General features: G+C 29.8%; 1 protein-coding gene across 1 annotated transcript in view; it reads left to right on the top strand.

Moving 5' to 3' along the window:
- The window catches only part of Dyrk2 (Dual-specificity tyrosine phosphorylation-regulated kinase 2), a 79,502-nt gene extending 60,093 nt beyond the window's left edge, over positions 1–19,409 (top strand). The window contains exon 9 of the mRNA XM_088278028.1: positions 14,615–19,409. Coding sequence (XP_088134154.1) covers positions 14,615–14,960 — 346 coding nt within the window. The 3' untranslated portion in view covers positions 14,961–19,409. The remainder of the gene's footprint in view (positions 1–14,614) is intronic.
- Positions 19,410–22,609: the final 3,200 nt, after the last annotated feature.

Raw genomic sequence — 22,609 nt, 5'->3', positions numbered from 1 at the left:
CAATTAATGGGAGTAAGAATTAAACGATTTTTGTAAAACACATTACATTACGGAATTAATTTTAATCTCTATTTTGTACCTATTTATTTCGTCACAAATCTTATTGTTTGAAAAATCAAACGATCGCAGATAACATCTCTGATCTTAGATTAAAAATATCGTAACGTATTTAAAAACAATTTACTCGCGTTTCGAAAAAGGTAAACACTTTAATATCTCATAACTCATAATTATTATGTTAGAATATTCACACAGTCGGATCTTCGTAATGTGACGTAATCATTTGTGTTTTTTTTATTGATGATGATACTGCGTGAAAATGAAAGTAACTCAACGTAAACAGAACGCAATTCCCACACATCTTGTAGTAACGTACAACTTCTAGAAATTGTTTTGTCTAATCTTCCTTATTATAATGTACTTACACGACTTGACTGTTTTATTTGCATGTGATCTTATTAATGACAATTCCTAACAAGGTGACGTTCGAGTTATCGAGTTATCTACTATATGAAAAGATTTTAAAATTTTGGGAGAACAAACTCATCTTTCATACAGCACAAATGTCATAGCCAATACGCTAACTAAATAAACAAATAACATTTTAAACATGTGAATTTAGGCGTGGGAAAATGTAGGTTTGACAAGTGGACAGAGTAATTCGAGTCACTACAACCTATATTCGACTTGCTAATCAATAGTTCATCAAATTTCACTCTACCTTAATGGAAAACATTTTTTTTAAATATAGTATTATAACTTTTACCGAGAAATTTATTTTGTATCAGTGATATTTTCTGCTTTTTTAACTGTTAATATTTATTTTGTCAGAGTACAAAGATAAATATTTACTACTGAACCTGATTTGCACCAAATAGTGCAAAGGGCACTGTATCAAAATGATGAAATTTTTGTCGATCATTAATTATACTAAGGCAAGGTGATCATTCCGGTGCATCAACATTTAACCAGTCTACGATAATATTAAATATATAATAGGGTGAAAAAAAAACACTTAAAAACACAAATATTTATGTGATCCTCCTGGGAATTGAACCCGAGATCTCTAGAATTGAAGCTAAATGCGGTATCTACTACACTATGGAAGCGTGAAAATGCGATATAATATTACATTATAGATGGCACTCGTACGTAATAAAAAAAAAACAAACCCATGTTAATGATATATCAGTTTATAGGAATCAAAATATGTACGCTTAGTAAGGCGAACGAAAGTTGCCATAAAATTGTGATTAATTTTTGTTAATTTTTAAATAACCTCAAAAAGCTATCTAAAATTATTTTTGTTCATCGTTTAAGGAGGGAATTTGGTTTATACGTTTATGGTGTGAAACTAAAGTGATTAATACTATTATCGTGCATTTAAAATTCATGCTTTTCCATAATAGGCAAGGCAAGACAGTTGATCTGATCTCGATATTAATAAGTTCACACGGATGTAGAAGTTCAGATTGTCTATTCTAGAAATGTAACATACAAGTATAGTATTCCAAGTTCCGAGTGAGTGAAGTGGTATTATTTCAAATCCGACACTCACGCGCTGTCGCCGTCGTTCAATATTGTCAAATTTGTCACCGTCATAATAATGAAGTGTTTGTTTACTGCAAAACCTTCACTGCGGATATTTTCTCTGGCTTTCTCTATTTCTCAAAGTCATCTATGAGCAATAATTAGACGCGCGAAGAAGTGTGTGAAGATAATTATATTTATTGCATTCCTCGCACGTTTCAACGCGAAGGAATTAATGGACTAACGACACGTCATTATTTGATCGTTTGTCGATGGGAAAATGGATTGAAAAACCGTATATTAACATCCCTTTATTGCATCAGTAAGTACAATATAATGGATTTCCGAACGTTTAATTTTTTTAAAAAATCTTATACTCTCTTGTTTTTCTCTCTCAATATTTCTCCAGTTTGGTTTGTGAATATGATATATACCACTTTAAAAATACGTGTATTTTCAAAAAATTCTGCCATATTTAAAATATTGTATATTTATGTCCATTCTTTATATTTAAATTTCTCTAAAATATAAGAACAATGAATACGCGTAAGACTCGCACGTTAGAAGTGAAACCTTTGGTTCTAGAAACAGTTGATTTTATGCACTGCTGCCCTCTTTTAATTTTTTGACGATATTATTTTAAGCTTCGTTAAGGGTTAAGTAGGATTTCATTGAAAATACATATTTTGATTAAATAGAATATTTCTTTTATAAATTTCCATTCAGTTTACTCTTAGAAAGAAATTGTGGGTTTGTGACAGCTGAAGTACAATACAAATAATTTAGACTGCAATTTTCTGAAATGACAAGCTAATACTGCGTCGATGGTAGTACCTTATCTGGTTTTCGACGGACCTTTATCAGTGTTAAATTTTAACATGAATTTTTCGTCCAAAAATCTTATCAATATTTGAACTCCTGAGTTGATGTTGAAATCGCCACTCATGATCATTGGCATTTTGTCCAGTTCATTTCCCAAAAATACTGCTTCTTCAATAGTAGAAAATGTTCATGAATAAATAATAAAACGTGTTGAGCTAATGTACAGCATAATATGCAAGCGTCTTCTGGTTCTTTAAGCTACGTATTAACACATTACAAACAGCACATTCGCTTTGCCGTATGGAAAAGAGAGTTGAAACGATTCTTCTAATCTTTTCTTTCTACTGCTGGTTGAATTCGGAGAAAGGGAAGCGTTTCACTTTATCATCTGATCCAGGCCCTTTTTACCCACCGCGCCTAAAAAGTTACTCTTCAAAAATAACATGTAAAAGTTTAAATTATCATGTCTTTGATTCAATACGGAGATAAAATATAAAACCATTTCATTATTTTTTTCTTAATAAACACATAATCATCCAAAAACTAGATTGTTATATAACATCGTATTTTTAAAATTATAATAACATGTTATTTACATAAATGTTCACATTCGCGATTTCAGCAACATAATTGAGATCGCTTAATTAAAACCACTTCTACTGTGAGATTATGTATTTTTTATCAAACCCAATTTAATATCTGAACGTAGTGATGAGTTGGATAATAGTTATAATCGATTTCTCAATACGGACGACTCTTAAGATTTTAATGGTGATCAAGTTTAGCAAAAATCTTCACTTGGTAATAAAATGATATCATCTCTTTCATAATCTGGCTATAATATCATGTTCAAATATTACTTTTTAATGGTCAAAATTCAAGAGAATTAAAAGATCGGTTATATAATGATTTTTTATGGCGTGGTAGACAAATGCATTCACCGCGATACTTAAGAGGCAGATAATATACAACGGACAATTTTTATTTGCAAGATTTTGAGTGTGTCCAAATATTTGTTCACAAATCTGGATTATCTCCAATTAGGAGTTATTTTTTGCATTATTTTTGACATCGCAACATAGATGTGAATAAAATCCAGGATTCGAACCTCACATACAAATTAAAGATTTTCAGCTTTATAATAGCTTTCTTCATCCCACCTTAGATGTCTCTAGTGAACTTTTAACTGGTGAATGTGACACGAGTGTAAAGTGATAGCTTAAATCAGCCTATGCGGTCGTAAACCCAAACTTCTATATTCTTCTTCATCTATGTTGATATCGCTCACTCCATTCAAGAACGTCATAAATAAAATAAAAACTTGATTTTTCAGGATAACGTTTTTAAAGTTTGAAAATATAATACAATCTATTAAAAATAAATATTAAGCCACTTATCGAACTTTTTAATGTGCAACAGATCTTTTTAGGTAAAACCTGAAGGTTTTTTCTCCGTTTGAAAAATATATAGTATATTGAAAAAAAACATTGATCATTACCTTTTCTTCAAAATGTAAAAACAACACTTTCTGCTCTGTAGCGGGTAAATACTAAGTTAAAAATATGCCTCTTTTGGTGGGATATAGTACATTTTCTGGGCATTCCGAAAACATGCACAACTGAAAATTGTCGATTTTTGATTTATGACGTTCTTGAAAGGAGTGAGCGATATGTCAAAAATGATGTTAACAATTTTTATTTTTTCAAGTTGTAATTTTATATCAAATTCTTTTCAAAAATTAATTCTACAAATTATTTGTGGCATACTAGAAGTATAGCTGGTACGCTTATAACAGTCTATTTCGAATTGTCAACCGTTGGAAAAAAAATATTTGACAAGAGATAGAAGATAATGGAAAGAAAGATTAATTTTAAATCACGATAACAATCTTGACAGGATGTTTAGTTCAGCTTGTGTATAATTATTCTTTACGCCATTTTTCCTTGTCATAAACACGACATCTATTTCTATACCTTGACATTATGACGATAATCCGCATGCTGTCGAATTTAATATTAAGTCTAAATTTATATAATCTTTCCCTTGTAAATAACCCTTTTGGAACTCGTATTTATTTTCCTTACTTTAAAATATTTAATTATTACTTCCATATCAAGTATTGAAATACGTATTGAAAGAAAAAAAAAACAAATTTTCGTGTTCACTTGAAATGTTACATCTAATAAAAACCCTTACCGCACCCCAATGGTGCATAGGGCACTGTGTCATATAACCGCAGTGTTATATTGATCGTTTACACATGAAGGAAAGGTGATCAGCCCTCCACTTCAGGTACCAGTCCAGTGTAATATTGAATAAATATTAGAGTGAAAAAATCACTTATATTTATTAAACCCTCCTGGGAATCGAACCCGGGACCTCCAGAACGGTAGCCGAGCGTGCTGACCATTACACTACGGAGGCGGACATCTACATCTAGCGATTTAAAAAAAGCGAATGTTACATCTAGCGATTTAAAAAAATAATTATTCCACCTACCCTTAATTTAATTTTTAAAATATCTTCATTATTTGCCATATATTCTTCTTCACACCCTTATCCGCACCCAATGGTGCATAGAGCACTGCATCATATAAACGCAGTGTTATCTTGATCGTTTACACATGACGGTAAGGTGATCAGCCCTCCACTTCCGGTACCGTCAAGGTTAATATTGAATAAATATTAGAGTGAAATGATCACTTATATTTATTTGACCCCCCTAAGAATCGAACCCGGAACCTCCAATACGGTCGCCGAGTTCCAATCATGGGTAGAATATGAAATGTTATGTCGGTGTGTTTTTTTTTTAAATATCTATTATTTAATCTCAATATTTTTAATATTTAAAGCATTTACTTTGTGGTTAGTAATTTTTACTTTAGATTTTTATGTCTACCGGTCCTGACGAAGAGACGGGTACGTCTCGAAACCGGTAGACATAAAAATCTCGGTGAGTGGTTTTATCCTAATATTATTAATATTTTTGTAAAAAAATAAATATCTATTATTTAATACATATTATGAACATATACAAACAACATGGTTCAATTAATTATCGACGTTTCTCAACATCAATAGTTGGGTTTCAGGGGGGTTAAGCTCATCATATCTTCCGACTTAACCCAGTTATGGCTGTGTGGGGGTTAATCGAACATTGTCACGAACAGGACGTTGGAAATAAAAAGGGGCTCAGGAAATAAAAAGGCAGTCATAATAAAAAGTAAAAACCGGCAAAACGTAGTAATCATTTTTCTGTCAACACGCACGCTTGCATTCTTTCTTCCTTCTTTCTGATCCCTATCCCTAGGGGAATTATGATATGCTACTTACTTGTATAACTTTCTTATTATTAAGAGTTTGATTCAGAAAAATAATGTCATATTAAATTATTTTTGGAACATATCTTATTCACTCGCGAATAAATTTTGCTTTTAAGAAATAATATTATATAATCGTTATTATAAAATTAAGAATGGTGTTTTGAGATGGTTTGGGCACGTAGAACAAATAAGTAAGGAATGAACCTTAAAATAAATTTATTAGGATTGGAAGACCGAGGAAAACATGGCATTATTGAGTATTTCAAATACTTGAGAGTGGTTATTAGATCAGGAGTCGAAATAGTTGGAGGGTATGCGTAAGGAGATGCATAAATTTGAGAGATTATTTAACAGAGACATTGGTGTGGTTTTCTGTTCTCTTTGCCTACCTCTGCGGGTAAGCGACGTGATGGTTAGTTAGGACACATTGATTTATAGCCGAGAATATGGTAGCATTAAACAAAATGTTTTCTTTCGACGCGCCTACATAAATATTTAATTTAACAAAACAACAGCTATGTAATACAGTGATTAATTTTCGTTGAAGTCTCCATTCACTGCTTAGTAAAGATTATAATAAAATGTCACTAATAAAGATATATTTATTTTTCACTCTTACTATCAAGCAAACATATAAAAAATATATATGAATGTACTATCCTTTTTTCATAAAAATGTATGATAGAGTAACAAAGGCACTTAGTAGCAAAATCTGAAATAAAATAGCACTATTCTTGAGAACTTCATTTGTTGTTTGAGACCTTTTGCTGTAGTGTTGGGGCTCTAGAGAGCTACTGGAGTAAGTGTAGCACGTAAAACGAAGAGTTACAGAGTAAGAAGAGGGCAGATTCACTCTCACCACTTTCACTACGCGGATCCAGTATATCGGGTCTAGTGGGGCGTCCGGGTAACTCACAATCAAGAATTTGATTAATCACCTCTACTTTTTTGTCCCTCTCATTATCTTTCGGTAATAAATAAATGGTATAATTTAAATTCGCAGTTTCGTGAAGCTGTTGGTCATGCGCGTGGATAAGTCGCTCACTCCTTTCAACAACGTCATATATAAAAAAACTTGATTTTTCAGGAGATCGTTTTTAAAGTATAAACATATAATGAAATGTATTAAAAATAAATATCAAGCCACTTATTGAACTTTTTGCTGTGCAACAGATCTTTTTGGGTAAAACCTAAAGGTTTTTTTCTAAATTTGAAAAATATTTATCATATTTAAAAAAAAATAATTAAACAATACATTTTCTTCAAAATGCAAAAACTACACTTTCCGCCCTATAGCGGGTAAATCTTATATTAAAAATATGCCTCTTTTGCTGGGATTTAGAACATTTTCTGGGCATTCCGAAAACATGCACAAATGAAAATTGTCGATTTTTGATATATGACGTCGTTGAAAGGAGTGAGCGAAGTGTATAAATAAATAAATAAATAAATAAAATAGTCATTAATTGGATGGGTAGATACAAACATTATTTTTTTTGTTTTTTTGTAGGTTTCTACTAATAAAAAACTTATTTACACCATAGATGTCAACGACAATGTAACATGTGGTTATTATTATTTCAATTGAAGCATAAATGCAACTTCCAAAATTAGAGGAATGTTGTTGTCAATCATGGGTAGAACGGTGAATGTCGTACGGCGTATAAAGTGATCTCTTAACCACCAAATGGCGAGTTGTTGGTCCTGGAAATGCCCAGACTTTCATATTCTTGTACATTTTTATTGAGATATCAATGAAAAAAGGAATTTAAAAAAGTTTATATATTGTCCACGTATTAGAGAATGGCTAGGATGTGTATACTGACACATCTAAATTTTAGACAGTGATTTCGTTTTTATTTTTTCCGAATATATTTTTTCATTTATAAAGTATGTTTGTTTTATCTAATAAAAAAATGAGAAAATGTAAGACGTTTCGACAAAAGTCATGTATAATTTGAATCAAGTAAAGAATCTCTGACCATTTCGACTAAAAATTTGATGCTAAAACCATTTTAAAAAATTAGAAACGTGTGCATTGTTGAATATAGCAAAATTCGGAATGTCTGTTAATAAACATTCTATTTCAATTCAACATTTCTAAGAATCCATTTTGGAGCCGATATATTATACAATTCGCAAAATATTGTTATGGTTAATAATTAGATTCTCGTTACAGTTTCGTTATGTATGTATGTATGATAAAAATATCCGCATTGCTCCGGTCTCCCCGAAGCGGAACAAAATACCGGTTGCGATGGCTATCAACTATGGACCGGATTGGCATGCGGCAGTTGTGAATCTCCAGTCTCGTGTCCCTTGTATGCAATAATAATACTTGCACGCTAATTTCACCTTAGTGGAATACATTTACTTTTACTCCTATGTTTTAAGAGATAAACGCTAAGTTTAGGTACTTGCGTACTCCATCAAAAGTAGAAACAAAGTATCATATTGCGACATAATAAGCTTTTAAAGTATACATTGTTAACATCGCTAGAAACAATGTGTCAATTTAAATGATATATTACGTAGGTAGTTCTGTTTAATAATAACACAATCTTGAATTAGGTTTTCGTATAACACGATGTATAATAACGAAAATAGAGATCAATTGTTCAAAAATCAAATCAAAATATATATATATATATATATATACATATATATATATATATATATATATATATATATATATATATATATATATATATATATATATATATATATATATATATATATATATATATATATATATATATATATATATATATATATATATATATATATATATATATATATATATATATATATATATATATATATATATATATATAAATATATAAATATATATATATATATATATATATATATATATATATATATATATATATATATATATATATATATATATATATATATATATATATATATATATATATATATATATATATATATATATATATATATATATATATATATATTTATATATATATTTATATATATATATATATATATATATATATATATATATATATATATATATATATATATATATATATATATATATATATATTTATATATATATTATATATATATATATATATATATATATATATATATATATGTATATATATATATATATATATATATATATATATATATATATATATATACATAAATATATTCATACAGATATATTATATTTTGTATTGTTTTAAACTTTAGCATGCACGTGTTTCGGCTCAACACAGGCTATAGAGCCAAAATGCAGATAAATTATATGTACATGTTTTTACGTATAATTTTTCTGCACATGTTATAAATATATAAAATGAAATAAAAAAATAAATGTTAAAATATGTACTTTTTTGGGTACACCTATCGTATTTTTATATTCATTCACAAAATCGTTCCATCTCAATATACTGGTAAAAGTTAAAAAATAATGTCGTGCAATCGGCTCGCGTGCTCTATCGGAAAGGTTGCATGTTGGATTTCCCCTTGTGTTCGATCTGTTGAAGACAAACATTCAATTTCTTCTCCTACCACGAATACTTTATAACTTAATATGTATATTTAGGAATACAAGTAAAAAATGTTTGTTTTTTTTTAAGAACGCTGTATATTTTTAGCCAGTATTTTATATCGACACATCCAAAAATATTTAACTGGAACTGCAGAATCGATAAAACACATTTAAGGGATTTGAAACATCAAGTACGTCCGCCTCCGTAGTGTAATGGCCAGCACGCTCGGCTACCGTTCTAGTACAGTATCTCCCTTTAATTCCCATTACATGATAATAATAAGTTTTTAACAAGAAAAAAATACAATTAAACAAATTGCCAACAATAACGGTTATAAACCAAATATAATAGACGCGATATTGGCGCGTAAAAATAAAAAGAATTTAACAAAAGCATTTCTTTACTCAGTCGATACGTATAATGAAAAAATAAAAACCAACTGGAAAAGAATCATTTACATAAATAAAACATCACATAAAATAACCAAAAAATTCTGTAATAATATAAAACCAGCATTTTACACAAAAAATAATTTAACTAATATTTTTAAAACACAAAGTAATCTTGCAAATATAAAAGACAATAGTGGTATATTTAAATTAAACTGCAACTGTGGAAGTTCGTACATTGGTATGACTTCCAGAAAATTAAAAAAAAAACAAGAATCAGGGAACATGAATTATGTTTAAGAAATAATAATTTTACATTTAATAGATAATGATCACAAATATATCCACAATAACGTAGAAATCCTAAAAATAATTAATACCAAAAGCTATAAACTGCAACATTTTGAAACAATAGAAATTCATAAAAATATAAATAACAATAAACCCATAATTAACAATATGACAATGACTAAAGCCTCCCCCCTTTTGTCTATGTTCCCACTCATGAGAAATAAAAACAAAAACAAAAAATAAATAAATAAAATTTAGAAACAGCTCCTACCCCCTCTTCAACCTTCAACGTCCCAAGGACCCAACTCAACCCAACAAATTTTGAATGAGCTTCACAAACGGTGTTTGAAAATGATGCGGAATGCATCGAAACACGTGTCACAGTAGATTTTAAGAAATAGTGGTATTTACATAGTAAAACATTAATTAAAAATGGATCGAAATAATAATATTTCGATATCTGTAATCGTGAATGATAAAGTACAAACGTAAACCCACAAGTCCCAAAAAAAACATTTTGGGGAACAGCAAGAAAAAGCTGGAGTATCAAATCTCGTAAACGAGTTCAGGTCCAATTTCATTCAACATGCAACAGTTTGGCTTTTTTTTTTTAAATGTGCTTATTTTGTTCATTTTGATTTTAAAATAAAATATAAGCAATTATGTATAAAGATAAGAAATCGTATTTTAAACTTAGGTTACTCCAGCAGTTAGTCACAACCCTATTCTTTATAATGTTCATTATTATCATACATAATTCAAGGACATCAAAAAACTTTTCCCCTATTTTAATCCACCACATAGTAGTTATTTAATCGATTCTTTCTTCAAACATACATTATTTTATTCGTTTTCAATCCCACAATATCTTACTCAGTATTAAAAATGAAATAATTAAAAAAAACATATTAATAATTAATATTTAAATTGACATTAAAATTATTAATCAGTGTAAACATTTAGGAATTTAAAATTAATTGCATTTTATAAAAATAGATACAGAATGTTTGACCAGAAATTTCAAGCAAGATTTTTTTTGTATCAATGTTGTTTTTAGAGATTTTTATGTGCAAATAGCATATAACATCAATTTTGCCAAATATGAATTTTTAGATATGTTGCTGTTTAATGCTTGGTAATCAATATTACTTAAGCATTTTTTTCGTAAAATACAAGAGGAAACGATACCTAAAGGGAAAATTGCGGCGCAAATGAAACCAGCATAATACTAAGGATATTTTTAAAAGAGAGTTGAATAGACAGTCTAGATACGAAATTACATTTTAATGTTGCCGATTTAAGTGAGGCTTTAGGCTTAAGGATCAAAGGGCCGATAAATGTCGGCTCGAAGGGCCAACCCAGCATAAGGTATAACATTCGATGTCAGGCAACTCATATTTATCAGCTGTAATTTATTGTGCTTATAAATATTTTCGTACACTTATATAAGATAATCGTTTAACGGTACAACTTTCTTTAAAGAAATGTACATTGATTTCACAATTTCAACCTTTAACTCTTCACCGACAAATATGGTGGTCCATGCACTTTTCTACCTTACGCTGGTAATTCTATAGGTGCTAAAAGAAATATCGAATTAAACAATAATGATGTTCGAAGCATTATTTATGCAAGCACTTATATTTACACGCCTACTTGTAGTTTGATACTACTTGTAGTTTTGAGAACTACGGATGTGCTCAGACATCATTCTAAACGAGTTTTTATTTCAACCTGTTGTTGAGTACATATATAGTTCTTGAAACTATTCGAGTTTACATTGATAAACTCAAAACGTGGTATAATACAAGTGTTTTATTTGTATATAAAAATCATTATAATATGATATTCCAAAAGTTGATGTTTTATCAATAAATAATGAAAATACAGGTGTAAGTTCACGCGAATCACTTAAACTCAATAGCCTTTACATAATTGAATATTTAGTGCCGTGTAATGGATTATGGTAGTTATCCATTAGAACGCATATTAAATAATATATAGGGTTTGATTACGGGGAACTTCTTACCAGATATAATATAAGCTTATCCTGTCATCTAAAATATTAGAATTTTGCTCTTATCTATTGGTATGCTCAGTGCTACATAAGAGGTTGATGATAAAGAGAAGGAAACAAAGAAAGAAAGAAAAAATGTGAAAAGCTTTCATAGTTTTTGTTTAAAGACGTGTGTGATTATATTATTGCAATTATTTTATTAATTAGTATTTTGTTTCCTTAAAAAAAAAATGTTCCTCTCATCTTTTATCTAGATCAGAAATTATTTTGAAATAAGTACCATGTATGTTTTATATACATATCTCATTTGGAGGTCAAAATTATTACTCTGCCTTCGACAATTTATGAGAATACTTTAGGGGTAACTTTGGGAATATTACCAATTATTTTGATCAACTTATTCCCTCAATATATATTCCAGACCTTGGAGCGTTTTAGCCCCTACATCATTAGTCTACCCTTTACCCTCTGCAAAGACCCGAAGGTTAGGATAATGGGATAGTTCTAAATTGAGTGTTAGTAAAATATAATTTGATAACTCTCTAAATCGAGCAACTAGGGTTGTGGGAAATGAGATATCAATTACAAGAAGCGTGGTAAATTTACTAGAATTTTAAATGCTTAATAAAAATTAACTATTCGATATTGGAAAGTGACAAGCGCCTTAGTAACATTCTTGTGAAAATTGGGTTATTTATACAGTATCGATATTTTAACTGAGTAAAATACACCTGGTTTATTCGATTCGACTTGTCCCTTGTGCTACTTCAGGTATCCTAAAATAGAAATCCGGTGTTTCGTTTCACATTGAAATAATTTTTAATCAAATTTTCAGATAACTTGTAAATGGTATACATGCATATTATTATTAGTTTTTTTGTAAAAATTTTTTTGCCGTACTGTTGTACAATATTAAAAAGGTTATATCTATCATAAACAAAGGCTTTAGAGTACATACTTATTTTTTAATGAAACTTTTTATTGGTATAAACCATAATTTATTAAAATCTAGTTTAACACGTGTTTTAATGTATAAAACAACCTTATCAGATTCCGTATATCGCTCACTCCTTTCAACAGCGTCATTTATCAAAAATCGTCAATTTTCAGTTGTGCATGTTTTCGGAATGCCCCAAAAATGTACTATATCCCAGCAAAAGCGGCATATTTTTAACTTAATATTTACCTACCACATGGAAGATAGTGTTGTTTTTGCATTTTGAAGAAAAGGTATTGTTGAAATATTTTTTTAAATATACTTACTTAATATTTTTCAAATGGAGAAAAAACATTCAGGTTTTACCTAAAAGTATCTGTTACATAGTAAAAACTTCAATAAGTGGCTTGATATTTATTTTTAATTTATTTCATTATATTTTTAAACTTTAAAAACTATCTTCTGAAAAATCAAGTTTTTTTATATTTGACTTTGTTGAAAGGAGTGAGAAATATGTCAAATTAGACACCAATATTGACGTTAAATGCATCTTGATAGTTAAATACGCGAAAGAAAGGTAATCAGCCCTGTTCTTCAGGTACCAGTTCAGAGTTAAGTTATTCATACAGTTATATAGTAAGATATCTCTAAGAACATTAAATTACGATTTTCTAAAGACTAATATCACAAATTTATATTTGCGTCAGAAAGTTAGCTGTTCGGCTCGTCTAATGTCTCCATCATCAACATGACGATTACATATAAAATAAGTAACTCTTTTATCCGGTTTGACATTCACCTTGTCACATATCAAGTTCCCACTTTGGCGTACAATGGCGAGGTTGATTAAACTGAGATAACCTTCTCAAAATTATTGTATAAATTTAACATTCTCACACTTTATCACGAGACATTACTTAATCTCGAGTATTCGGTGTTTTAGAGATGTGGCAACATGAGAAATTAGAGCAATTAACTCAAGGATTCTACTATTTCAACATTTCATAATCGATTAAAGTTGTTAATTCTTCAACACGAATAGTTCGGTTCGTGCTCTCATTGTTTATCTTATACCTTAGATCCATATAATAAAAAATAATAAAATATATTCACTTGAAATTCGAGTATCCTAAATATATGTTCTCGTTATTGAGTCAAGGATAAAAACTTGTTTTATGTACATTAATTAAATTAAAATTCAAAACCTAATTTCTAATTTATTTAGTTGAAATATCATTTAGAAATTTATTATTGGTAAAAATAAAGACATTTTTAATAAACTGAAAAAATTAAATAAAAGAATTACCACAACCGGGTTAAATCTGATTATATTATAAGTATGTATGTAAGTTTTAGTGTTTGATATACGATGGTTAGACTAATATTTGTGTGTATAACACAAAAGAAAAACAAAAGAAGAGGAAGATGGTTGCTTTACCAAATTTAAGGTCCTTAAATGAAAATTGTCTATTTTCGTTTTAAAATATTCTCGAAAGCAGAAGTAATTACAAAAAAAATACGTGTTTTTTTTTTTTTTTAAGTAGTAATTCGTAAACAATATTATTTTGTGAGTTGTCATGCAGGTAGTAAGGATGGGGAAGATACATGTGAATAATACGTCACAAACACCGAGATCAATTGAAAATAAATATTTCTTGAATTCATTTTGCAATTTGCAGAAATTGAACCCCCGACTTCAGTTTCGCAGTTGAGCGTCTACCCAATTACGCTACGGCGCCTGCCTATCTTTTATTAAAAGTTTGTATGTTTTATTGTAGATGGGACCCGAAGAAGCGCTTCACGTCAGAACAGGCCACCAGACACGAGTGGCTGCAGCCCTCGCAAGTGAAGACGCCCTCCAACCAGCCGCCGAGCCCGCTGAGCGCCCCCCGCGCGCCGCCGCACCTGCCGCCGCTCCCCGCGCACGCGCACAAGGACGCCGCGCTCAGCAGCAAGGCGTCCGCCATGACCAACAGCGTGAGCGACCTGGAGTCGGCCCACCAGTACTCGCTGTACCGGCTCTACCACGGCAAGAAGCCGCTCGCCAAGCTGGGCGTCGCGGGGGCCGGCGTGCACCACTCGCAGTCCACCGGGGACGTGTCCGCCATGTTCGGCCAGGCGTGATACCCGAGGCACGAGCGGCATCTCTCCGACCGCCGGTACTGAAGGCCAGCCAGACGGAGAAAGGACGCTGGACAGCCGGTCTTCGTCTTTCTAAATCTCGCCAAATGTAATGAGACTATGAACGAAGAGAGGTGACTGGTGCTCTCGCGAGGATGACGTGACAGAAAGTAGACTAACTTATCGCTGTGTAATCGAATGTCTCAAACTAATATCTCTCTTAGATATATAATATTATATTCGTGAATGTAAAAGTAACCTTTAGTTAGGTTGTTGGACGAATTCCAGGACGTCATAATTATTTGGAGTAATTTTGAGTCACTCCCGAGCACTCCATTTCTGGCCATATCCCTTTACTATTCTAAACGTGTATCGTAGTGGAAATTAAATTTACCTCGACCAATATTTAACGACCACCTAAAATTATAGTCTCTAGCGATTTTCTTCCTAAAATATTGATCGTACGATTGAGGTATGCTTTAAAATTTAATTAACTCATTGGTTTTGCGATACTTACGGCTGCTCAATTTTTTACCTAGAGTGAAGCTGCAAAACTTCTTTAGTGAGACACATGTATAGAGCTAAAGGTTTAAGCCATCTGTTCTTCTACGATTACCAAACGTATAACACTATTCAGCATTAGCTATTAATTTTTAATTCTTTTTTTTGCATATTGCATTGCTAACTCTACTTTAAGTTATCAAGTAATCATGTTATCAGGAAGGTAAAAAGTTGTAGGAAATTTATTTTCTAAAATATTGTCGAAAGTGAGATTAAGAAAACAATATGTTTTTATGACGATTTATTCAAATATTGTCTTTATGTTTAAAATATAATTATTGCGTGTGTTATTCGCTATGCGCTTGAATCTTAAAGAACTGGTAATTACGAATATAATAACAAGTACTTAATAATTATAACCTAGAGGATTTTTTTTCGTGAAATTATTGTGCTTCGAATAATTGTGAAGTAACCTCTTCACATAATATATAGGTACAACGTACGTCCTAAGAGAAGGATGAGAAAATTGTTCAAATAAAAATTGTATGCTTAAGAAATCTTTGATTGCCAAATATTTATCTAGTCGTGTTTAATTTAACAAAAAATATTAAATGTTGTTTTTAACTATTTTAGTTTTACGGGTGTCAGTATACGGCCTGCATCAAATGCATCGATTTACTCTGGCCATAATGTGATTTAATTTTAAAATTAGCATTAAGATTTCTTTTTAGATTTGGTATAAAAGCTAGGAAGTACACACGTGAAGAAGTACATGCAATTACGTATAAAATGTACCTCAATGTACAATGCCTAGTGTCCACAGTAGTCGTTATGTAACGCAATACTGTCTTCTGACGAAGAAGACCAGATAGGTACTCCGACTCCCATCAATTCGACTCTTTTACAGTGAGTTATTACTTCACTCGTTTGGGATGAGACCACATGTGAATATGGTCATTCATAATTGGACAACTTTCTTCCGTATATATTATAATATGCACATGTGTGTATGTGATAACAAACCACTGAAGCGGTTTTGCTGAACAGATACACAGCTATGCTCTCATTGTTCAGCGTTCTACAGATTTACGTACGTAAACTAATGTATTACATACATTGGCGAGACTTATGAAACTACCCATACACGGTGTGTGCTTTCCTTTCTCTGGTCAATGGTGCATGTTTGTATTCTGATTAATATATTAGTAATCCCATTCGCTACATATGTAGATTTCCCAATACAGCTGATGAATGGTCGGTGATCGGTAAGATAACTGATATCTAGAAACAAAGTTTTTACCACAATTGATAAGAATTTTGAATCTGATAAACAAATCAGTATTCCCGAACAGAGTGGAGTTTAACGAGTAGCTATCTGCAAAATTAAGTTGTTGGAAAAGTTCTATCATATTTTCATACTTGTAAATGCAGAATTGAGTTAATTGAAGGATATCAACACCATAACTTACCTACCTTTACTATGCAGAAGTAATAAATGGTTAATTTGGCCTAGAGTATGATATTATTGTAAAATAAAAGAAAACACTTACAACTCCAGAATTCTGTTTAGTAGATGCTTGTTTATCATCCGCAGAATCATGCATATTATAGGCACATCAAAATATGATAGGATTTTTCTATCAATTCGAAACCAAAATAATGTCAAAGTAGAAAAATGTACAATTTCAATAGTTGTAAATTGTTGTACTGACTTATGTGGCTGTATCTATTAACGTAATAAACACTATTTAATGTATCTTGATAATTATGTGTACTTATTGTTCAAATATTCATTTTAGATTAGAGATTGTCGTAAAATATTTATTAAGGAAGTGATATTGGACCATACGAAAATTGGATTTGTCTGAGAGAATAAATTAGTAATATATGTTACGTAGGTGTGGGGTGAAGAAGGGCCATTCGGAAATCAGATTGAGCTTAGTCAAACCGTAACACTAATACATTAATACGCGAAACTAAATCGATTAATACTCGACATAGGTGATCGAATTAAAAATCTGATTAATTAAAGATTTCTTTAAAAGAAATCGATACTTTTGGATTCGATCCTGAAAAGCTTATCTCGGATTCAATCATAGTGCGCATATGAGGTTGTGAATTGCGTATTTCTAGCTACCAATATAGTTGAGAAATAGAAAAAAAAAAACGTTTTCCCACCAATTGTTTACTGGTCTTAAAAAAGTTCTAGTATTTGCAAATACTTTAGCATTTTTTACCAGCAGTCAACTTGATATATAATTTTTAATTATATTTTACTTTTGTAAAAGTGTTTTATGAATTATTTTTAATGTCTCTTTATTAATACTTCTTTCACGCTACTATATGACAATAAAGGGCTGAAAAAACTGATTTCAATCAGTATCGGTCCAAAGACGTCATTCATAGGTGTTTCCAAAGTTGTCCACTGTGTATTCGCGGAGTTTCGCGTATTAAAATATTTAAAGTATCTGGTTAAACACTCTCCAGCGTTCTCGGGGAGGCGGTACCGTAGTTCAAAATAGAAAATATTTTTATTAAAATGGATTAGTCTAGCAAACACATCATATTATAATCACCGTAGAAATCATACATGTTTATAATAATGGAATCAATGTGACCTCTTTCTATATAGCAACTATCGTATTAGTTTTTAATCTCATCCAATTCAATTTAAATTCAATTATTGTGTAAATTTGAATTGCAATTTAATTTTAAAACGGCTACTATAACAAAACGGGGCCTTTATTATTATTTATCATTTATTTTCGAAACCATTAAGCTTCACAACAAACTTATGTAAATATTTCATTTTTACCATTTAATGTTTAAATTCATCTAATCTTCTACAGCAATATCTCATCGCTGGGATTCCACACGGATGTAAACATTTTACTTGTATCTACATAGTGTAGATAACTTTGACTTAAATGCATAAGTTATTATAAAAGTCAATAAAATTAAAATTTAACTTTGTTTTAAAATCACTATAATTAATTGAGTATTAATCTGTCTTGATAAAGAAGCGGTTAGCTTCGAAACTGATAGACATTATAATTAAGTTATAATAAAATATGTACAGTGATTTTAAAACAAAGTTACATTTTAATTATAAAATGGAAAATCACGAAATAAGTGCTTCAAATTTAAATGAAATAAAAGTCAATGTTCAAAATGTGGTTATAAACAAAGATTGAATTTTCTTTTATAAAGTTTACGAAATGTGCCACCTAAGTATCAGAAAAATATCCATGAAAAATGCGGATTGATGATTAGTTTAAAAATTCCAAAGTCATAAGAAATAAAGTTAATGTTAAAGTTATCTACATTTTGCGGTAACATCAGTATGTAATCATACCCTGACCCCGTTATTATTTATTTGCCATCGAAATATCTCATTGAAAATTATACCTTAATGATGAAATGTACAATGAGTTTTAAGGAGTTTTAAATATTTTCAGTTATATTGATATGAAATGAAATATGGAAATTAAAATAAATAACAGTTATTTAACATGAATTGATAATAGATTTTAGTAGCAAGTTAACCAAAACCCCACCCCCATGGCCTGCAATTGAAAGTGTGTTTCAATTGCCGATTAGGATAAACTAACTTTTATTGTAAAATGGCTTGAAACCTGATGAGTGAAAGGGATCGTGCATCGAATCTCGCCTAGTTTCATATCATTAATGGTAAAATAATGTTTTCTTGTAGAAATCGACCATTCTTTGAGTCAGTATCACATACTTGTCAAAATTGTAATAATTCAAAGATACTGTCATCATTACTGATTGTGTAAATTATCTTAATAAACTATTTGTCCTCAAGTATTATTTTATTTCAACAGTTTTAACCCTATCGGTGGACTTAAATATGTCTCAGAGAATAACACAAAATTTATACTTAAAAATGATAAACTTGATTGATTATATATTTTTTCATCCCTTTTGTATTTCGATAGGTAATTTCGTAACTATTAGATTATTTATATGTTTTATTATTTATATATATCGTATAATAAAACAACAATGACATGCGTAGTTTTTTCCACTTTTATTGTATTTCACCAGTGACCGGGTTTCGTTGATACCGACATCATCACACTTATGATAATATCATCACGAAACCCGATCACTGGTCAAATACAATAAAACAAAATACAGAAAAACTTTAAGGTTCTCGTTTTATTATATCATTACTATTATTATCAATAAATAAAAACATTTTAATACATAATTTTGTATTTCACAAGCATTGATAACTTTGTAGTATGGTAAATATAATATACTCATTAACATTCGTCGTTCATTTTGTGATGGGATGGTTTATTTGAAACTGGCAGTCGTGAAGTAGAGTTTTAAAGGGGTTTTATACAAATGAATTTTAAGGAGAGTTTTAAATAAACATAGTTTACAAAAACAAAAACAACTAATCATGTAAGGTAAACATTTACCTGAAGTTAGTAATCCTTATTTGTTTATGGCTAAAATAAGCAACACAGTCCTCTAATTTGGTATCCTAATAAACACTTTCTCTCCTAAAAAGCGCATTCCTATAGTTCATATATTTTACAAACGTGTTGGTATGTGCGCAGATATGAATGTACGAATGGTATGCTGTGTGTGATATACGGTATACATTATAATGCCAGCCCAAGTAAGTATGTATAGGTGTGCAAGTAGCTAGCGGAGATAGAAAGGTCACGAGAAGCATACTACATTCGCCATCAGGAGAAATTTCTCGATTCCACTTCTATATTTTATAATACCGTTCTTATATTCACAGGGCTACTACGAACACATTCACTTCCACATATGTCGTTGTTATTTTGTCGATTGTTGATACAAATAACCGTGTGAAATTAAACTAATTGAACAAATGTGAATATTTGGAAAAATAACATGTATACAAACATCATAATTTATAAGTTATTTTTTTTAGTAGAGTACAGACACGAATGCAAGTTTTATAAAATATTTTAATGTATTTTTTTTTAAGTTTAATTTAAATTAAAGGTAAAGTCGAAAAATTAGTAGGCCATGATAAATTAAGATTATTAGGTTTATTTACTTAGATAATAATTCATAAGTTATAAATATGACTAACTAAATAAAATAATTACGTATATAATTTACTTTCTTTTATTATTTGATATTGGTGTTTTCTATTTCTCAATTTTACACAGATTTAATTGATTGCCGGGATATTTTTATTTAGTTTTTGTTGTATTTTTTTGTTTTTAGAGTCTAAACAAGTTATAAACGATTTATTTAAATAATGAATACATATATATCTTTTTTTATATGAAAAGCATTGATAACTTTGTGGTATGGTAATAAAACACTCTCCTTATCGTCCATTGTTTACTTTGTGTAATACCACTTTTATAAATACTTATTTCTGACTACCGGTTTCGGAAAATTATTCCATCATCAGGTCATTAAAATAAAATTATTACGATTTCACATTTGTATAAAAAAAAATGATAGAGATAAAGACGACAAATGAATCACGATGGGAATATTTTCAAAAGTGGACTCGAAGTTAAATTAAGTTGGTTATTTATTTTTACATGTATATCATTCATATTATTAAAAACAATGGATTTTTGCCTAAGCTGCACTCTCTATTTCACGACAAGTCTTGATTCATAATATGAAAAGGTAGTAAAAAATATGTATGTCTTGAATTCCGCAATGTCACGGATAGCAAAAAAAACTGTCTTTTCGTGAATGTTGGCGTATTGAAAACACAAATCACTTTGACATGAACATTTTTATGAACGCAAGTTTTGTATTTACCATTTACATATTAGTACAAATTGAATATTTGTCTTGCACGAAAATAATATTATGTATTAGTTGAAGAAGGCAAGAAATAGAAAAGAAAATAAACAAATGTTAGTTCGTTAACAGTTTAATGTGTACGTTAAATCATGAAGTTTATTTTTTTAAATGACTTTCATTTTTTGACGAGAACAAATCCTATATAAGCCATTGCACTTAATAATATTTTCATTTGCCTCAATAGTTTTGTATGTATACGTTTCAAATAAGTTAAATAAATATTTTTAAAATGAGAACATATATTGCAATACTTCAAGTAAATCAATTATACAGCATGAATAAATAATATAAAAAAATTTAACTTTCTCTAAATATTTGTATAAGTATAAAATGTTGCGATTAACTTTTTTTTAACTTTTCTGAACGACGTGCGATGCGATGACATGCGTCAAATATATCTTCGTTATGGTGAAATCACCACAAAAACCTATTTTTTAAGCGTATTAAAATATTGTGGACAGTAAAATTTCAAAGGTTATTTTTTTTAAATGACATCCCAACATAGATGAAGAAAAATATGGAAGTCTGTATATTTACAGGGCTTATGACCTATCATAGGCTGGTCAAGTGATCAAATTACACACGTGCAACATTTACCATTCTTACCATAATTGACAACCACAATAATCAAATTTTTGGAACTCCTACATATGATCAATCATCTCATGACACAGTACATGAGTACACAACAGCCATTTATTTTGGATTGTGAAAGCTTTTATTTAGCAGATACTCTTTTGGATGTGTGCAGGATCCGAACCTTAGATTATTATTTTACATACCGAGAAACGCCTGAAACCTGATTTTAAAAAATGCAGCTTATAACTCGACCATAATTTCTCTTTTATTTACTTCAAACAACTAAATTTTAATGCCAATAACAACAAAAAAATATTTGCTTCAGGTTAGTGCGTAGGTCTATTAAATGCTAATTTTAATGTTGCAAGCAAAATGTTTATTACGTATAAATTTATATTTTATTGAATAAATATATAATGTAAGTCAGCGATTTGTCCTAAAGATGCGAATTAATTAGACATTTATAATTCTGTAATTTAGTAAAAGACTTTTATATAAACACTACCAAAAATAGGTACCTTACTTTATTTTATCTGGTTTTATGTCGTCTCATTCAGTTTTTCAGCTGGTATAAGTGCTAACAGGTCACCTACTAACATATTAAATGAAATTATCATTATATTATTGTAAATGAGTATAACTTATTAGCATTTTATGACACACTTCGCAGCAATATCGAAATGCAATAAAATAACACTAGAGATATTATTAACGTTATTTATTCATAA

This window comes from Brachycentrus maculatus, unplaced genomic scaffold (assembly GCF_059751285.1).
Source record: "Brachycentrus maculatus isolate JH-2025_06_01 unplaced genomic scaffold, ASM5975128v1 h1tg000054l, whole genome shotgun sequence".
Classification (NCBI taxonomy): domain Eukaryota; kingdom Metazoa; phylum Arthropoda; class Insecta; order Trichoptera; family Brachycentridae; genus Brachycentrus; species Brachycentrus maculatus.
This window is presented reverse-complemented; position numbering and strand designations above follow the sequence as displayed.